This window comes from Cyprinus carpio, chromosome B1, assembly GCF_018340385.1.
Source record: "Cyprinus carpio isolate SPL01 chromosome B1, ASM1834038v1, whole genome shotgun sequence".
Taxonomy (NCBI): Eukaryota; Metazoa; Chordata; class Actinopteri; order Cypriniformes; family Cyprinidae; genus Cyprinus; species Cyprinus carpio.
Window position 1 is genome coordinate 11309142 of NC_056597.1, and position 17763 is coordinate 11326904.

General features: G+C 37.3%; 3 protein-coding genes across 3 annotated transcripts in view; 1 reads left to right on the forward strand and 2 right to left on the reverse strand.

The window, feature by feature from the left end:
- Positions 1 to 9732, reverse strand: part of stox2a (storkhead box 2a) — a 44611-nt gene extending 34879 nt beyond the window's left edge. The window contains exon 1 of the mRNA XM_042716572.1: positions 8320 to 9732. Within this exon, the coding sequence (XP_042572506.1) occupies positions 8320 to 8641 (322 nt within the window). The 5' untranslated portion in view covers positions 8642 to 9732. The remainder of the gene's footprint in view (positions 1 to 8319) is intronic.
- A 2346-nt stretch (positions 9733 to 12078) lies between these two features.
- LOC109052870 (inhibitor of growth protein 2-like) lies at positions 12079 to 14797 on the reverse strand. The gene is made up of 2 exons (XM_019070292.2): positions 14460 to 14797; positions 12079 to 13735 (listed from the first exon to the last, which is right to left on the reverse strand). The coding sequence occupies exons 1-2, from the start codon at positions 14596 to 14598 to the stop codon at positions 13038 to 13040; spliced, it is 837 nt and encodes a 278-aa protein (XP_018925837.1). The 5' UTR covers positions 14599 to 14797; the 3' UTR covers positions 12079 to 13037.
- A 1485-nt stretch (positions 14798 to 16282) lies between these two features.
- sod3b (superoxide dismutase 3, extracellular b) lies at positions 16283 to 17505 on the forward strand. The gene is made up of 2 exons (XM_019070294.2): positions 16283 to 16410; positions 16737 to 17505. Exon 2 carries the CDS (start codon positions 16749 to 16751, stop codon positions 17346 to 17348), a length of 600 nt encoding a protein of 199 aa, XP_018925839.2. The 5' UTR covers positions 16283 to 16410; positions 16737 to 16748; the 3' UTR covers positions 17349 to 17505.
- The last annotated feature ends 258 nt before the right edge of the window (positions 17506 to 17763 follow it).

Sequence of the window (17763 nt, forward strand, 5' to 3'; positions counted from 1 at the left end):
TGCTCCGCAACAGATCACAGAGATCACTCACAGATCTCCTTACAGGCCAAAGATCAAAGCCACAGCTGGGCTTTCAACCGGAAAATTAATCAAAGTATATATTTGCCCAAAATAGAAGCTCAGATATGGCTATTTTAGGACCACACATGTTTCTCAGCACAAATTCATGTTGTTAAATGTTGTCAACATCAAATTGTCAACAGTTGGATGAAAGAAGTAAGAGGCTAATTCAATTTTTTCACTCTAATGTCATTCACAGTGAGACCTGTATAACTTCAATTAAATAAAATTATATATATAATTATACAACCACAGAAAAAGTTCCTAACACGATTTGAGATTTATGCCCAAATTAAATTAAAGACAAATAAATGTTCTGCAGTGGAGGTACGGTAATCTCAAGTGATATATTATATATGGATAATTATGGATATTTACAGTCCAATGGGGTTATTTGTAAAATTAAATGAATACATAAATCATTTTTGTGTTCATAACAATACATTACTGTTAATAATTTCACTGTCACTGTAAAAAACAAGAAAACAAAAAAAAAAACAAAAAAAAGCTGACCACATTTCTGTTCATCTTTCTGACTGTTATTTCAACTATTCCTAAAATTGATAAAAATTGCAAGTTTCAGTTTTCCCACACAGAAAAAGTTAAAAGTACATTTTAAAAAAATTAAATGCATCATTACAGTAGCTTAATAAAGCTTTTTTATTTTACATGGAGCAGTTTTCTCATGGAGGTCGACATGCTGAGTGCTGAATACAGTCCATTTTAATGTGGTAACCTCCTGTTTCCAGACACTTTTTTCCATGGAATGAATTAATCATGGCTTTTGCTTTTGTGTGAAGTTGCAGTAACTGCACTACGGTCAATGTAAGTCCAAGACAATGGACAGCACAACATCAACAAAAGATTACTGACTGAGAGCGCCTTTAATTTAAAAATTAGTTTAATAGTCAATAATCTGCACTTGCATCAGGTTTTGTGGGTGTTTTGTTTAAAGCCCTGCAGGAGTGGTAGATTTACAATGAGGTGTTGAAAGTGAACCTGCACAGACATCAGTGTCCCAAACACCACATCAGCCAAATATGCAGTCAGACACCACAGAGAGAGCACAACTCAACATGACTTACTGCTGACCTCTCACACACAGACATGCACAAAATGATTTACTCTCTGTGCATGATCAGGTGTTATCAACACACCTGATGACACATCTAATATACGTTAACCCCTAAAGCGAACTGAAGAACAAGGAGCAAGTGTAGGCACAGAGAAGGTCAAAAAGACTAAATTTAATTATACGGCACTTATTAAAGACATTACTCGTACTGTATTAGAGTCTTTAAAAAGCACTAGATAAATGGTTAAAACTGCAGTAAAATACTCACAGACCTTGTTAAAAATAAACTTGAGATCCTTCTGGAGAATGTGCAGAGCAGTAGGTGCTACACACAGCCAACATTTAACTGTGTCTGGTGTCTATCTTACACTGCAATTGTTACCCTAAAGAGGAATTTTAATCTGATTTAACCAATGAAATTTAGTTTTGTTTGTATTAATTAATGTGTTTGATTCAACAATTTAGAATAATTGAGTAATACAATATGCTTAAAATAATATTATTAATTAACTGTTTACGTATATGTAACATTTTACAGGTACATAAACATACTTTTTTGTTTAAATAGTTGCTGAAAATTACAATATGGATGCACTGACAGCATCTAAAATGTAAACAGTAACTTGTGTATGTAAAATATTTTATTGCTTTATATATCATAAATATATTTTTATACTTTCATAGATATATTTTATCTTAACTCTATCCACAAAGCAGTAGCCACTTTTTATCAACATAAACAATGAAACAGACAGAAATATGTACAATAACATTATTTTAGTAACATGTAAATATATTTAAATATATATTTGTTTGCAAATCCACCTCCTATCTCTAAACTCAAATCTGACCATATTTAAAGAATATATAAAGTTACAGTATAAAGAAAAACTAGTGTAATCACTATAATTTATTCCATAAATTGCAAAAAGCACTAACAAAGTACAGTCGAAATGATGACATGCTGTATTCAAAGTACTCTCAGGCAGTATACAATAGTTTTGGGTAGACAGTCAAACTTTTGTTAATGTTGTTAATATCTGAAAATCTTATCCTGATCCACTCCATGAGACACACATATCTTATTCAAATGCACACTTCACCAGAAACACATTCGGCATGTTTTGGCATGTAGAAATTTGTGATGAAGCATACAAGAGCCAATGAACGTTTGATAACACTGACGTAAAACCTTTGTAGCTTCTTGAGGCAAATTCTCCATTTTTAAAAAGTGTGGAAATTGACGGTTACTTTTACTACTGAGGAAGTAAATGAATATTGTTAAATGAAGACTTGGATTTTAAAGATTTGTAATTACAGATTACAGAAATATTGGTAACACTTTATTTTAAGGTGTCCTTGTTACACACTACATGTACTTACTATCATAATAGCACTTAATAATGCATAATTACAGGCAAGTAACCCTAACCCTGACACTAATCATATAGTAAGTATATGTATTTAATTAATATTACTCAGTACTTACATGTATAATTACAATGTAACAAGGACACCTTAAAATAAAGTGTAACCGAAATGTTTAGTATTGTTCAAAATTATGTAATCCATTAACGTGAGCTGGCACCAAAAGTTATAATTTCAAAATAAGTAAACAAGCCAACTGCGTTTAATAATGCAAATAAAAAGATTATTTGGGATTTGTCTGTGGTTGTTAACATATGTTTTAGATGCTGTCAGTATTGTATGTTTTTCCTATGCAAATGTACATTTTACATACGTTTTGCGTAATACACATACAAATACACGAGATCGCATTAACCTGTATAACCTCATTGTGTTTTTGGTTTCAGAACAAGCCATTTTGCACCTTAGTTTTAAGTTCTAAAACATTACAGCATATTGTCATTGTAATAAGGGGTTGATTTCTTATGATATATGAAACAGGTACAACATATATAGCCATAAAACCATGACACTAGTGGTCCAATTGTTGAAAATGTTTTGTCTGAAAAGGAAAGTTGACTATGACGGAGTCAGGTTGTCCACACATCCCTACATGATGCTGATTTGCTGATCCATTGGCTATTTCCCTTCATTCTCTTCTGTACTCCTCCCTTTCCTCCTATTGAAGACAAGGCTTCTAGGGCTTGCCACAGAGTTCCCTTTCCTGTCCCCCAGCCTTCCTTCCCATCTGCGCCAAAGCAGACCTGCCACCACAATCCATGTGTACACACAACCTCCAGGGATGTTGTCCTATCACGGTCCTTGTACATTTCTGCCCTGTGACAAGCTGAACTATGGACAGCCATCCACATTCCATTAACACAGTCCTGGCAGATGTTGAACGTGGAACATGTTTAAAGAGGGATTCTCACTTTTCAGCAAAATGATTATTATTCTGCAGACGCCTTGAGGAATCTCCTTAAGAGTGTGGTTACCAATAAGGCTCTAAGTGGTTCGTGTTTTGTGAAATCTAAGACTTCACGGTCTCTGGGCGACCTCCAAGTAATACAAAGACATGAGAGGTAGCCATCCCAATCTACCCAGAGTATAAATCTTCAGCCCATTTCATCCTGACATCTAAAGGAAAATATGGGGTTTGAGTTACACATCTCAAATTTCTAATAATTTAGAAGAAAAAAATGCAGGTTATGTTTTTCACACTTTGTAGAAACTGTTCGTATTTTGTTTAAGTTGGAAAAAATTCAAAATCTAAGTACTCCAAGTTAAAATAGTTTTGTTTTCTACATGTAAAAAAAATATTTGTAAGGCAAATACAGAAAAAAAACACCATTAAAAAGCAGTTTTATCACATAGCTGCTACTCTCATGAACATTTCCTTCATCTCTTATATCTTACTATTATGACTGCATAAAATACATCTAAATATGTTTCCACTTTGAGTGCAAAAACACCCGGGCTGTTTACTTCAAAAGCTTTGATATAAGCTTGAGTCAAACTCCATGTCTGCAATTAAGTTTTACCAGACAGTCTTCAAAGATTTGAGAAAAGGTTCCTCACTTAAGGTGAGTTAATGTCACCCTTAACAGATAAATCATTGAACACAAACAACCTCCCCACCACTCACACAAACAGGTATGAACTCTGCTTGACACTACTTGTTTGTCATGCTTATGATAATCACACACCTTAGGGGCCTGTGCTATGTCAAGACGTTTTTAGCACAGAAAAACGGAAACCTTTTTATCTGTCTAGATGGCAGTGTCTGTTGGCAGGGGTGAAGTCTGGGTTATGCAGCAAGAAACACATTCTAAACTTTTGAGTCTTCACTTTTGTTGGTCCTGTTTTACTGCATAGAAGGAAGAAAAAACTCAAGGACAGAATATCTATAATCCTGCCAACATTTGGTTTCTTGAGATGCTGAACGTATAGTATCAGCAAGTAAGAATTTTTAACATAAGTTATAAAAAAGTTGCAAAAAGGGGACATTTTTATATAAAGCTGCTGCATAAAAAAGAAAATAATGCTTAATCTAAGAACTTAATGGTCCAGAACCATAATTGAGCAAAGACAAACAGATTCTAAAGTCTAATTTTAATCTTGCATTCTAGTTTATATAATATGGGTACATAAAAAATTGGTACATGAATGTTTCTGTGACACGATACACAAGCATAGAGTGACCGTATATCCTCTTTTTCCCAGACATGTCCTGGTCAGGATTTCTATATTGCCTAAAATACAGGTCAGGATTTCTAAATTGCCTAAAAGCAATGCAAACACACATAATATGTATGAGGATTGTAAAGAGAATATCAACATAAAAACAAAGCCAAAACCTGGACATTTCATGCAATTTTAAAATTCCATTGAGGACATGTCCAAGAAAAAGAGGATGTATGACCATCCAACATGAGCAAGATGATTGGTTTAGGTTCTATAATGATTAAATGTCCATTTCAAACATTCTCAAAACAAAATTTTTAAAGGGGAGGTTGACTGTATTTTTTTCTAGGCTTGATTGTGTTTATGGGGTGCAGTCTAACATGTGTTAATGCTTCATTTTTAAAATAAATGCATTCTTTTTCACATAATTTACCTTTATTCCACACCGCTCTGTCTCTTCTCCTATAAATGCGTTGATCATTTCCTGATTTTATGAAGGCCCTCCCTCTGAAATACACAATGGGCTCAGATTGGTTAGCTGGCCCAGTGTGTTGTGATTGGCTAAACCACCTCTAGTGCGTGTCTAAACTTCCTACCGCTCACCTCAGCGGCATGTGCTCCGGTTGTATTGTAAACAATGTGTCGTCTGTATTGCTTATCAATTTGAGCCTGATTGAGACAGAGAATATTAGTGAAGAGGATCGAGCAGAACCTGTGCAAGCATGGCTCTTAATGTTTTTGTTTGTTATCTCATACTTTTAGATACGCTGTTATTTGTAAATGCTACTGCTTATGTTAGCCTTTAATATATGTAATATATGTTATAATATATGTTTTATCCTGATTAAAGCTTTAATACAGCACGGCAACTGTCCATGACTAACCCCACACATATCTATGTAAAAAAAAATAAATAAAATAAAACAAACAATTCATTGATCTAACCTAGCTGATGATCTGAATGAGAGAGAGAGAGAGAGAGAGAGAGAGAGAGAGAGAAAGAGAGAGATGTCCAGAGCAGAGCATGTGCAGAGCTGGGGGTCACGAGGAACAGGATTGAGAACCGCTCCTTTGATCAAGAACAATAAGTTAGAAGACAGAATTCCGATTCATATATGAATAGATTTTTATATGCACCCCTAGTTTTCTCTTCCTCTTTTCTAAAGCAGCACAACATGGCCTCACGTCTTTTACGTAACGTAACGAACCCGGGAAGTAACTCGTTGAAGTCCCTACAAGCCATTTGTATAGGCATTAAACTGCCAGAATTTTATAAGATTTTTAAATCTCCATTTGCATTGAACTTTCAGCATCGTAACTTTGCAGATATTGTTTATGCTCAAACAGCAACATTAACTAACATCAAAAAAGTGAAATCACAATCAACCACCCCTTTAACATGCTGAGGAAAGGAAGAGAAATATTGCATTTTTAAGTCACTATGTTAAATTGTTATGGCCTTTCTATTTTTCTGTGAATCATTGATATAAGGAATGATGAGCAAAAATAATCCTTTCAAACGACAATAAATGCTTAGAATGTTGACTATATCAATTCTTACAACAGACGCTACATCGCAAAATCAAAATATCTGTTATCAAATTCTTTGCTTTAATAACAGCATGTTTCCATATATGAGCTGATACTAAAGCAGGAATTAATAGTTTATTTTATATATATTTGTTTACAATTTAATAAAGCAATAAAATAAAATTAAAAACAAATAAAACAATAAACTAATGAATTAATGGGCTTTGTCAGATAATGAAATATATGGGCCTAGGAAATAAAAAATAAAAAAAAATACCCAGACACTGAATGTTTCCTTTAAACTAATACAATAGTCCAAATCACTGCATTCAAAATGAAGAATCAATCATTTGATGAGTTGGAATGTAGATCAGCCCATGTATGGCAAAAAGTCTAAACTCACATCTGCAAATACTAGACATATCACCACATTCCAAAACAAATCATTCAGTACCAGCTAGTGGAATGAGAAGAATTTCCCTTTGAGAGCTGATAGTGCAGTAATATGTCCAGGTTTGTTTTATGTTTGCATTATGTGTGGAGGGCGGCCCATTTCTTCACAGTCTCACCCATCAAAATATCCTTTGTTTCCACAGCCTTGAACACGTACGAAGAGCCAAAACAGCTAGCCTACGGGTGGAATATAAAATGCTTCACATGCAAACTGATACATTTTATTTTCACTTTCTTGATATTTAATGATATTTAGACCTTTTTAATATATTGTTAAAGGTTATTACATTATAAAGATTATTATAAAACAAATTACAATTGATTAAATCAATGTTTTGAGGCAGAATAGGAACTTTCCACAGGGATAAAGCACATCTTTGTGTAACTTCATTTCTGTATGATGTATTATCCAGTGGAATGTTTTAACTTTCAACCTGTCTATCCTTCAAGCAGACATCAAGATTTATGGGAGTGTTAGAGCAAAGAACCCATCAGAATGGATGGTTTAAAAGTAATAGAAAGAGTGGCCTTGATCGTGCTGTTTTTACAATAAGAAAGTCCTCATAAAATGTGTTTTTGCATGATACTAGGAATGTGTCTTGGGCTCTTGACCTCAAATTCATAAGCAACATTTAAGGGCTTCATAGAGTCTGCAGTTTTACAATAAATCTCACTGCAAGTTCCTCTTGTCACATTAATTTCTCCAAAGTTGTCAAATTTTAAAAAGGGAAAAAGTTTATTTTCCCGACATGAAAATGATTGTAGAATACATAAATCAACTAGCTCTAGCAAACTGGTAGCTGGCATGACTTTACCATATCAATGCTCCTAACATCTTTAAGAATTCCTTACTGTGTGTCATTATACAATAGAATATTGATATGCCATGTTATTACAGATATTAAAATCTGTTGGAACGCCACATGGTGAAGTCAAAAGGGTTTCTCAAAAGTGGCCTCATTAGCAGTTGTAGCCAATAACAGCATGCACTAATGTAGAACAATAACCAAATATGAAGACCAAATAGTTGGACACTTAAATAATATGAATATGAATAAATAACAAACTGCAACACAAAACTCTCCAAAGTACAACAGTTCAATAAAATAAAATAAAAATGTAATGGTTCACTCAAGGAGGTCTGGGAATGCCACATCCCTATAAATTATAAAGTGACTACTAATTTTACTTATTAAAAACGCTTACCTCAAAGCATAAACCAAACATAAATATAAAGTATGGCTTGCTAAATATCAATTTTCTTTGTAAATTATGTTATCTCAAACTTTTTTTTTTTACTTCTAAAACATTTTTCACAGTAAAATGCATTTTCTCACGTGGCAAGGCATCTTAACCAATTTAGTTAACCCATTTAGTTAAACAGATAAACCTCACCTCATAAGAACCTCATACTAAATTTTCAGAATTTTCAATTTGCAAGTGCACCTTACCAGCATCTTCAATATGGAGAAGGTTGGCAAATGTCTCTCAAACCTCTGCACCCACACATATGTTTTAAACCATCTCCCTGTGACATTATTCCTCGAAAAACAACTTGGCTGTTTCCTTTCAGCAAGGGTCCCCGTGTGATGCCATTTGCTCAGGCTTACCTATGCACTTGATCTCGAAGCCCCGCGGTGGTTTGAGGGCTCTCCGCGTCCATCCTTCCCTCAGGACCTCCAAATGATCCTCCTTGCCTTGAATGAGCAGAACATGTTCATCTATCCAGCCCAAGAAGAAGGTCTCCGATATGGCGTCTGTGACTTTCTTATTCCAGAAGTGCTGCATGTTCTCCGCTTTGAAGTCGGCGAATATCTCGTAGCCGGTGTGATGGTGCTGAAGCTTCTCCGTGACCGCGGCCGCCTCCTCGGTGCTGACCCGCGACAGCACTATGGCCAGGGAATGGGGCGCTATCTGCAGGAACTTCTCCATTCTCCGGCGCGTTTCACACGCAGGCCACGGCGCGGATTGCGACCCTGTCCGATGCTCCGCGGCACTCACACGGTGTTTTATTGCGCACCTTATTGAATTTCCAGAAGGAACACATTGCACCGTATTTCAGTTTATGTCCAGGAGCCGAAGCGCTGAGCCTGACGGCGAAGGTCCACCAGCATGATACGCGAGAGAGACGCCAATGTCATTTATTCATCAAACAAACGCTTACAACGCCGCGTTCCGCACGGTGCGCCCATAGCCCGATGCCAACGGTCCGGTGGGCAATGTTAACCAGGCGCTGCACTGCTGGGCAAAGCGGCTGAGCTGAGTGATCAATGGGTCTGTCCGTATTAATAGATCTCAACCTGCCTCTTTCCACACCTCTCCCGCGACATTCTGCGCATAAGCGAGACCGACTCCTCCAGCATCGAGGAGGCCTCTTGAGCGGTGGCTTGATCGATCACTGCATTTATAGGTGATGTTTGCTGACCATAAAGCGCAGGAGATGACTTCATCCCTTCTTATTCATGTCTTCATTTGGTGCACTCCGTGGTGCCTCCCAGTCGGTCTTGTGCACTATGGGGCGTTCATATGGACTGCACGCTTTCTGGTGTCACAATCGCAACCGTTAACTCGTCTCGGAGGTGTCGCGCTCTTCTCCCTGACGCCTTGCGCGTTGAGCCTGGTGTCCGGTGCGGCGGCGTATTATTGGACGCGTCGACGGAGAGCGCGCGGATCACCAGATGTTTTCCTGACTCCACCTACAGGCGGCCTTCAAAAGATCGCGAGTACAGTGTGAGCCTCGCAACAGGTGAACAGGGGGAAAGCAGAACGAGAGCTGGCGCTCACAGATTAGCGCAATGCATTTTAACACTTTTCAAGACAGGAAGAATGATAGGGTGGACTTGTAGAGGCGATGAGAGGTCAGGCTATGTCTGTATGCTGTGTTTTTTATCTCATTTAACCGGATTATTCCTTGTATCCGGTGCCTTTAGTTCGTAATACAAACTATGGCATAATGTTACATTTATGTGTAATTATAATGTATAATAATATTATAATTATAATTATAATTCCAAAAAGAGAAAATACGTTTTTATATATATTTCTCACAATGCTTTGGGTCTAAAACAAAAATACTATGCCTTTAATTTGTTGTCCTCTCTTTGTTTCCAACCTATTTAAGTTATTGATCAAAGTTTAACAATATCATTGTTGAATATCTATCCTTGTGCATGTGTATCTTAACAGTAAACAAAGAATACAGAGAAATCAAAAGAAATGTACACTTGTTTAGTGAAATATACACTTTTCTGTTCTAAAGGTTATCAGGAATATCATATAATATCAAGAAGAGTTCATGATTTCATAGAATTATAGGCTAAATGTATTTGTCCATAACAGTGTAGATATTTTGTGTCAATTGTTGTATAAATAATTTTGAAATGTATGATTTGGAATGTTTTTATGATTAAACATATACGTTACATGTTTTATGTTAAGGTTCTGAATTGTAGAAATGCCCCAACCACAACTGTGGTGGTGGGGATATTAATAAATTAACACATTGATATTATCTTCGTCAACATATTTTTGTAATTCCTTTTTATAACTAAAATGGGTACTTAAATGCTTAACTTGAGAAAAAAAAACTGTGGAAGTTGTGTATTTCTTCTACCTTTTGAGATTGTGGATTGTTATCTGAAAAGAATTTGGCCTTGTTTGCATTTGTGAGGTTCTTTTCTCCAAGGCCTTGATCAAATAACTTCTATACAGAGAGCAAGGGCAACCAAGCTTTGGTGTCAGCTTTCGGTTCCCAAGTTTCCCAGGGTGTTTCCTCTTGTTTAGTGACCTGAGTATCACTAGAAAGAACAAGCCTGAATCTTTTAAAATACTGACCCAGGGTTGCAATTGTTTGGATAAAAAGGTATTTCTTCACACACTCCCACAAACCCAGGTAACCGTGGGATTGATGACAATGGAAATGAATTATGTGCATTGCATTTCACACTATAAGGTTAGATACTTATTAACTGGCAGCGGAATTCATGGATCACTTGAAATGTTAACTTTACAAATCCTGGGTTATAGAGTAATCCTGATTACTGTGTAACACAGAATAAATATTTATTAACAATTAATAATCAACATTTGCAATGCTTAAATGAGCTGGTGTCCTAAAAGCCTAATGTTTTGTAGTATTACTCTATATATGGAGGCTGCACTTTAAATGCTCTCTCAAGAGTTTTTTTTTTCCAGAATGTGATTTCTTCCAGTAGACATTACTGTAAAAGGAGCTGTAATTAAACATGCTTTTTTGTTCTTCAAAAAAGTTAATTCCGAGTTCTGAAGCCAAACCAGTTGAGAAGCACTTATGCCTTTATGGTGACATCTGCTGGCAAGCAAGACCTATTTATACTGTCAAAAAACAGAATTGGATGGTTTGATGTGGTCATTGATTTGTTTTCTGGCCAGTTTCATAACACAGGGGCGTGCTTCTATTAAAATTCAGATTGGTCTTTATATGTCTGACTGCTGAAGGTATGTCATTTATGTAGTCTTTTTGCCATTTTTCATAGTTTCATGTACTGAATCAGGTTCCAACCATTCAAATAAAGATATTTCTACCTCATCATAAAGCTATAAAATATCATAGTTAAGCTTGAAACTTATATATGTGTGTGTATGTGTATGTATATATAGAATTAAATCCTACTGTAAATTCTTCTCTATTCAAGCATAATCAAAACACTATTTTCTCTTATACACAAAAGCTTGGACACACCTACTCATTCTTTATTTGTAACATATTCCACATTTAAGAAGAATAGTACAAACAAAACAATTAAACAACAAACAAAATGTTAAATAAAAACTTTAGTCTTTTAGCTTCTTTAAAGTTGTCACTTTTTGCCTGGATTCCAGCAGCTCTGCGCATTCAACCAACTCGAGTTACTTACTTTCATATCATATTGAAGGAGCTCATGTACTGCACTTGGTGGCTGCTTTTCCTTCATTTAAAAAAAAAAAAAAATAATAATAATAATAAATTATTGGTTTTGTAAAGAATTTCATATACAAAGGCATGACTTACAGTTTAAGAACAAGCCTTTATATCCAAAGATCTTTAAAAGGAGAAACTCATTCAAAGTGTGTCCAAGCTTTTGACTGGAATACACACACACACACACACACAAATGGTTCTTCAGCGGTTCTTTGGGGTTCTTGAGGTGCTATATAGCACCACCACTGCCATATAAAGATCCGATGAGCCCCTGTATAACTCTTTAAAGGTTCTCGAATTCTTTCTTAATCTTAGTTTAGTTGGGAAAGGTTTAAAACGACACTAAAATAGTGTATTTCCTAAAGACAACATGGTTGTCAACCTTTTTGGCCCCAAGGCCCCCCTTAAGAAAATATTCCAAGGCTCCCACACAAGACTGTTTGACTTCGGAGCATAAAAGTAAAAAAGTGATTCAAAACAGCTTTCGCCATTGTAGTAAATTTACCACATTTGAGAGTGGAGTAACATCTAAAATCTAAGGAGGAGAATGGGGTTCCTCTTATGGTTCTACATAGCACCATTTGATAAAGGTGCTTTACGGCACCCTTAAAGATAGGTGCTACATAGCACTTAAAGTGGTTCCGCTAGGATTATGAGCCTTTGAACCACTTTCAGTGCCATTTAACAGTATTTTTTAGAGTGTAGTGTTTCTTTCTTTTTATCAAATGCAGAAAATATTGTCTATATATCTGTTTTTATATTATCCACATGACACAGCAACAAGCAGATTAGAGACATAACAAGCACTGATTTATTTAAATAGATGAAACTTTAAAAAAAAAAAAAAGGATTTTTAACAACAACAACAAAAAAAACATCACTCCAAAACAGTAACAAAGAATTTGTTCTCTCACTGGAAGACATTTCAGAGGTGTGTTTTCATTTATACTTTCTAAAATGTGGAACGAAAGAACGAGAAATGCAAATAAAAGGTGTTGACAATGTTCATCAAACCCTGTGCATTTTGATCACTTTCCTCTTTTTTTTTTCTTTAATAACAGGCACTACCCTGGACCGGGTGACCTCCAACATATATAAACTCTCGAGGCTTACCGAAATCAACAAGTAAGTGGAAAAAAAAAGCTTAGAAAAAGAACTCTTCATTGTCTTATGGACATTAGTGGCAGTATCTTAAACATCTGTTTCCAGGGTTAATTACGTCTGTTGGTGGTTTTCCATCCTAATGCAAAAGCAACAACAGCACCTGTTTGGAAACTTTTCAGCTAAGTGCATGAGGAGAACGTTTTAACATAAGTTAAACACAAAAATCGCCGAACCCCACACAGGCATATTTTCACTTAAACAATCTAGCACATCTCCTGTAAGGCACTACCTGGACCGCCTATCCTTCTTGGCCCTATCTGCACTTTTTTCCATAGTCTTTTCACTGTCACCCCTGCATTTAGGACAATACCATTTCCCCTTGGGCTTGTAGGTCAGTCCAACACAGGAAAAATGGAACCACTCAATAGGACACTGCTCATTGTCGCAGCCAATCATCTCCCCATAGGACACCTGTTCACAGAGGCAGTAGGTGGGCTCGTTGGGGTCGATGGTGAACTCCACCGGTGATGCTTCACGCTCTTGCTTGGCCTTGGAGCGCTTCTTTTTCTTAGCCGACTTGGACTTTTTCTCACGCGGCTGCTGCGGAGACTCTTCTCCCAGGTCCTCCAGGGCTCCATTGGCACAAGTGTCACGGCTCTCGCTGTTGCGTTGGCGTCTGGGTCTTCGCGCAGAAGAGCGCTCGGGCATAATGTTTGCAGAGGTGCTAGCAGGGTCATGCCTCACCTTCTCCGCCGGTCGCTCAGCTTCCGCCGGCTCCAAGAAACAAGGCGAGTGGGCCTCAATCTGACGCGAGCGGTTTTCCACCACCTCCATCATCTGGGTGACCACATGGATCTTCTCATCTCCCAGCTCCTGACTGCAGATGAGCGCCCGCTGCAACTGAATCTGCAGTCGCTTGCGCTGCCCACTGTCAGTCTCCTTTTTGTACTTTTCATAGATCTCATCCACCTCCTTGAGGACCTCTGAGTGGCACAGAAAGCAGAGAAAGTGAGGTGGTGACAAACACCTTCAATCAGGATATTAGAAAATTAAGTGAGGCAGCTTGTGCACGCCCAAGGAATTTCACAAAGCCACTCTTTAACATACTATACACACTCGACTGTTTGCTGTTCGCAATGCATGCCTGGGTTGCTCTAGTGCTACCGCTGTGCAACAAAAACATACCTTCAAGCATGCATGCTGCTCCTCCGCGGTAGGTATGATAAAAATATGAGGAACTAAGACGCGAATAAATTATTTTGCACGGTAAGTTAACCCTCATTTTCGAGTGGTTAAGTCAAACTCGAAGGCGTCGACATCGAGCTGTGGATGCTCAGGCTACATGCGAACAAAACACACGCCGACTGAAAGCACCATTACGTCGATACTATGGCAACTAAAGCGATGCTTTAAAAGAGCACAGCCAAACAACAGTACACAGTATGCACTAGTCAAAATGGCTGATCACTGGTTGTAGGATAGTGTTGCTGGAACAAACACAGCCGCATACGCTAAAGACCAAATACAACTAAAACACAGCGGGCGTGGACAGCTTTGGAAGCACTGATAAAGGTTTCATAAAAATGTGTTTTGTGCTATTGTGAGGAAACGAAACGAAGCCGGTCTACAGGGTGAAGTGCACTCGATGTAAATGAACGTAAACATACAACGTATCGAGCTGGCACCTTTCACAAATGTTTCGCTTACCCTGATACTTGGTGTCGATCTCTCGTAACAATGAAACATTCCTCTGTATATCCAAAGGCAGCGACTCGACACATTCTAAATAATCCTCCACGTAGTTGACAAGCTGCGATTTTTCCACGTTTGGATAATGCCCTAACATGATGATAGTAATGCATCAAGCAGCTATTCGCCTTTTCGAGAAGAACTGCCGCTTGAAAAGAGGCGCTTTTCACGCATAGGTTCCTTTAAAATATGATGTTAGTTGGCAACCTTGTGGAGAGCCACTCTTTCCGGACAAATTCAGTCCAGTCTTCTCTGGCTACGAGAACTCCTTCAAACAAAACTATCTGATGTGCGCATGCGTGGGATCAGCCCATAAAATGCCGCGTTTTGCATTTTTAGACGGTTTAGCAAATGGAGGGTGGCGTTGCTGAGATGTGGGCGGATCGCGGGATCAGCTGGGCGCGTCCGGGTTTCATGTGGAACCGGGGCTTCGATGAAGATTTGAGATTTTAAGAACGCTTTATTTGAGTTCTCAAAAGCTGACATACAGCGACAGTAAAGAAACACAATTATATATACAGACAGACACATACATATAAATATGTGAACTAACAACTGTCAATTAAACAATACAGCAGTATAATAAAAATATAATGTAAATATATTAAAAAACTAAAGGGCAAAACAATTTAACAACTAAACGTCCCTGTAATTAATTCCTCTTTTTAGATTTTGTATCTTTGTTTTATATTTCATAACATTTTATTCTAGGCCTAACTGTAACATATCAATGATTCTGATTTTAATTTTGCAGGTAACAGCCTACTTATAAATTATTTTAATTAATTAATGGCCCTTGGTGACACAGTAATTACTGGAGTTATAACTTCTGTCACAGGTTGGCAAAACTGACACCTTCTACACATTATCATAAAAATCAATTTATACATCCAGTTTCCAGAATTAGAGATTTAAGACCGACAAACATAAAACAAAGCGCAAGCTGAGAATGAGCCCCGTTCTGTAGAAGCACGGGTGTGCTTCACTTGAATATCTATTTCATTGACAAATCTGGAGTGCAAGCGTTATGCTCTGTCACAGAGGACGTCTTAGCATTGACACGCCACGCAAACCACCGCTCTGCGCTGCATGCAGGACATCTCTGCCCAGGGTCCGGGGACTTTCCCCCAAGCAATGATGGCGAAACGAGGTTCCCCGTGCGTAGCTTGGGATACAAGTTTTCAGGCATGCGCACATTCAAACACTCCGGCACAGGAAATATATACAGCGGAGAGCAGCAGTCTGTTTGCACGACGGTGATATTGTGATTTTATTGCTTTAGATTTTTCTCAATGGATTCTTTTACAGAAGAGTGTGATATACCACCATAAAGACATATATCATATTGCAAAGGACGTATATTGCGGTATATTGAAACATTTGGTCCTGAAGTGAAGACTGAGCGAGTCATGTAAATGAACCACATAGCTACGTCACGATGATACGCCAAGCGAGCGAACAGAAATACAAGCACAACAAAAAAACTCGAAATTACTCGTTTGTTCTTATCGTAAGAAACAAATAATCCGTTTTTTTTTTTTAGTTAGTTAGGTTGAGGATTTTTGTTAATTATAAGAGTTAGTTAAAAGTAGGCTACTTTTTGTTTTTGTAGCTATCTTTTCTAAAACATATATGGAGGACAAAGATGGGGGAAACTATATTATTCTTTATCTTCGTATGTTAACAGACTGTATTTCATACACGATTTCTGTGCCGCTTGTAGGCAGGCATGAAATTTGATCTGTAAAACTCGCATGCATTATAATTTACTAAATATGAAATGTTTACGCCCCTGAGTTATGCAAGTATAAAACAGCAGCCTGAAATGTGTCACACGGGGAGGAACACCGACCGAGTAACACGTCTGTAATAAAAAGAGCTTTTTAAAAACGGTGACGTAACACCGGAGGTACGTCTATATTATTTATCACCAAAATTCGACTGTACATAATCAAAAAATGTAAGCTAACTAGCCTATATGGATTTATTAATTAATTTATTTATTTATTGTGATTAGCAACGTCGAGGCTTATGGCATTGTTTTGGATACATTTACGTTTTTGTAAACACTTTTGTGGATATAGGCTAATGTCTCAATAAACCCACAGAGGCTATAGTCCATTTTCAACATTTTAGTTAAGATGGGGCTGCTGACGTTGAATGCATATTGACTTAAAGAGTAACGTTTGACTTAAATGTATGATTTTCTGATTAAGGTTTTTTGTTTTGCCATAGGGAAAAGAAGAAATGAAATCCTTCTGCATTTTACCACTTCTAGCATTCTTGCTTAGTTGCTATGTGCACTTCTGTGGCTCACGCTCAGGTTTGGCATATGCTTCAAATCCAGTTTTCCCACCAGTGAACACCAATTCCCTTCGGGCCGTATGTAGAATGCGCCCTAACACTCAGTTATCACCTGGAATGCCCTGTGTGTACGGTCTTGTTTTTTTCCAACAATCTGGTCCAAAGGAAAAGCTGAGGGTGACTTTCAGACTGCATGGTCTCCCTGTCTACAGCCAGAAGCCCAGAGCAATGCACATTCATGAGTACGGAGACTTAAGCAAAGGCTGTGGATCTACAGGTGGGCATTACAATCCCCTCAGTGTGAACCATCCACAACATCCAGGGGACTTTGGGAACTTTGTTCCTGTTAATGGGAAGATTCGTCAATCACTGGACTCCAGTGCAACACTCTTTGGGAGATTCTCAATACTTGGCCGGTCTGTTGTGATTCATGAGGGAGAGGATGATTTAGGGAGAGGTGGGAACGTGGAAAGCTTGCTGAATGGCAATGCTGGAGGGCGATTGGCATGCTGTGTTATTGGACTGGCAAACCCCCAAAATTAGCATATACAAATAACATATATATACTGGAGTATATATATCAGCTGAATAACTGATATGCTTTGAAAATGGAATTGTAGAGTAACATTGCTCAAAATGCCTGGTTCTTTTTATCTACAACACCAAATAACAATTAAAGTGAATAAACTTGCTTTTCAAAGGTGTCTTCATTCTAATGTCTTCAACTTATCTGATCTATAAACAGATTCTAAATCCGTACAATAAATGCTGGAAGCTATGCCTGTTTACATTATTGTCAAAATATGGCATGTTACTATTTTTTATTTTTTATATTTTTATATTTTTTTGAAAATGTGCTTTATTTAGTGACAACAAAAGTAGAGAATAGTTACAAAATAAAACAAAAATAAAAACAACAACAATAATGGTAATAACACATTTTTAATTAATAAAAAAA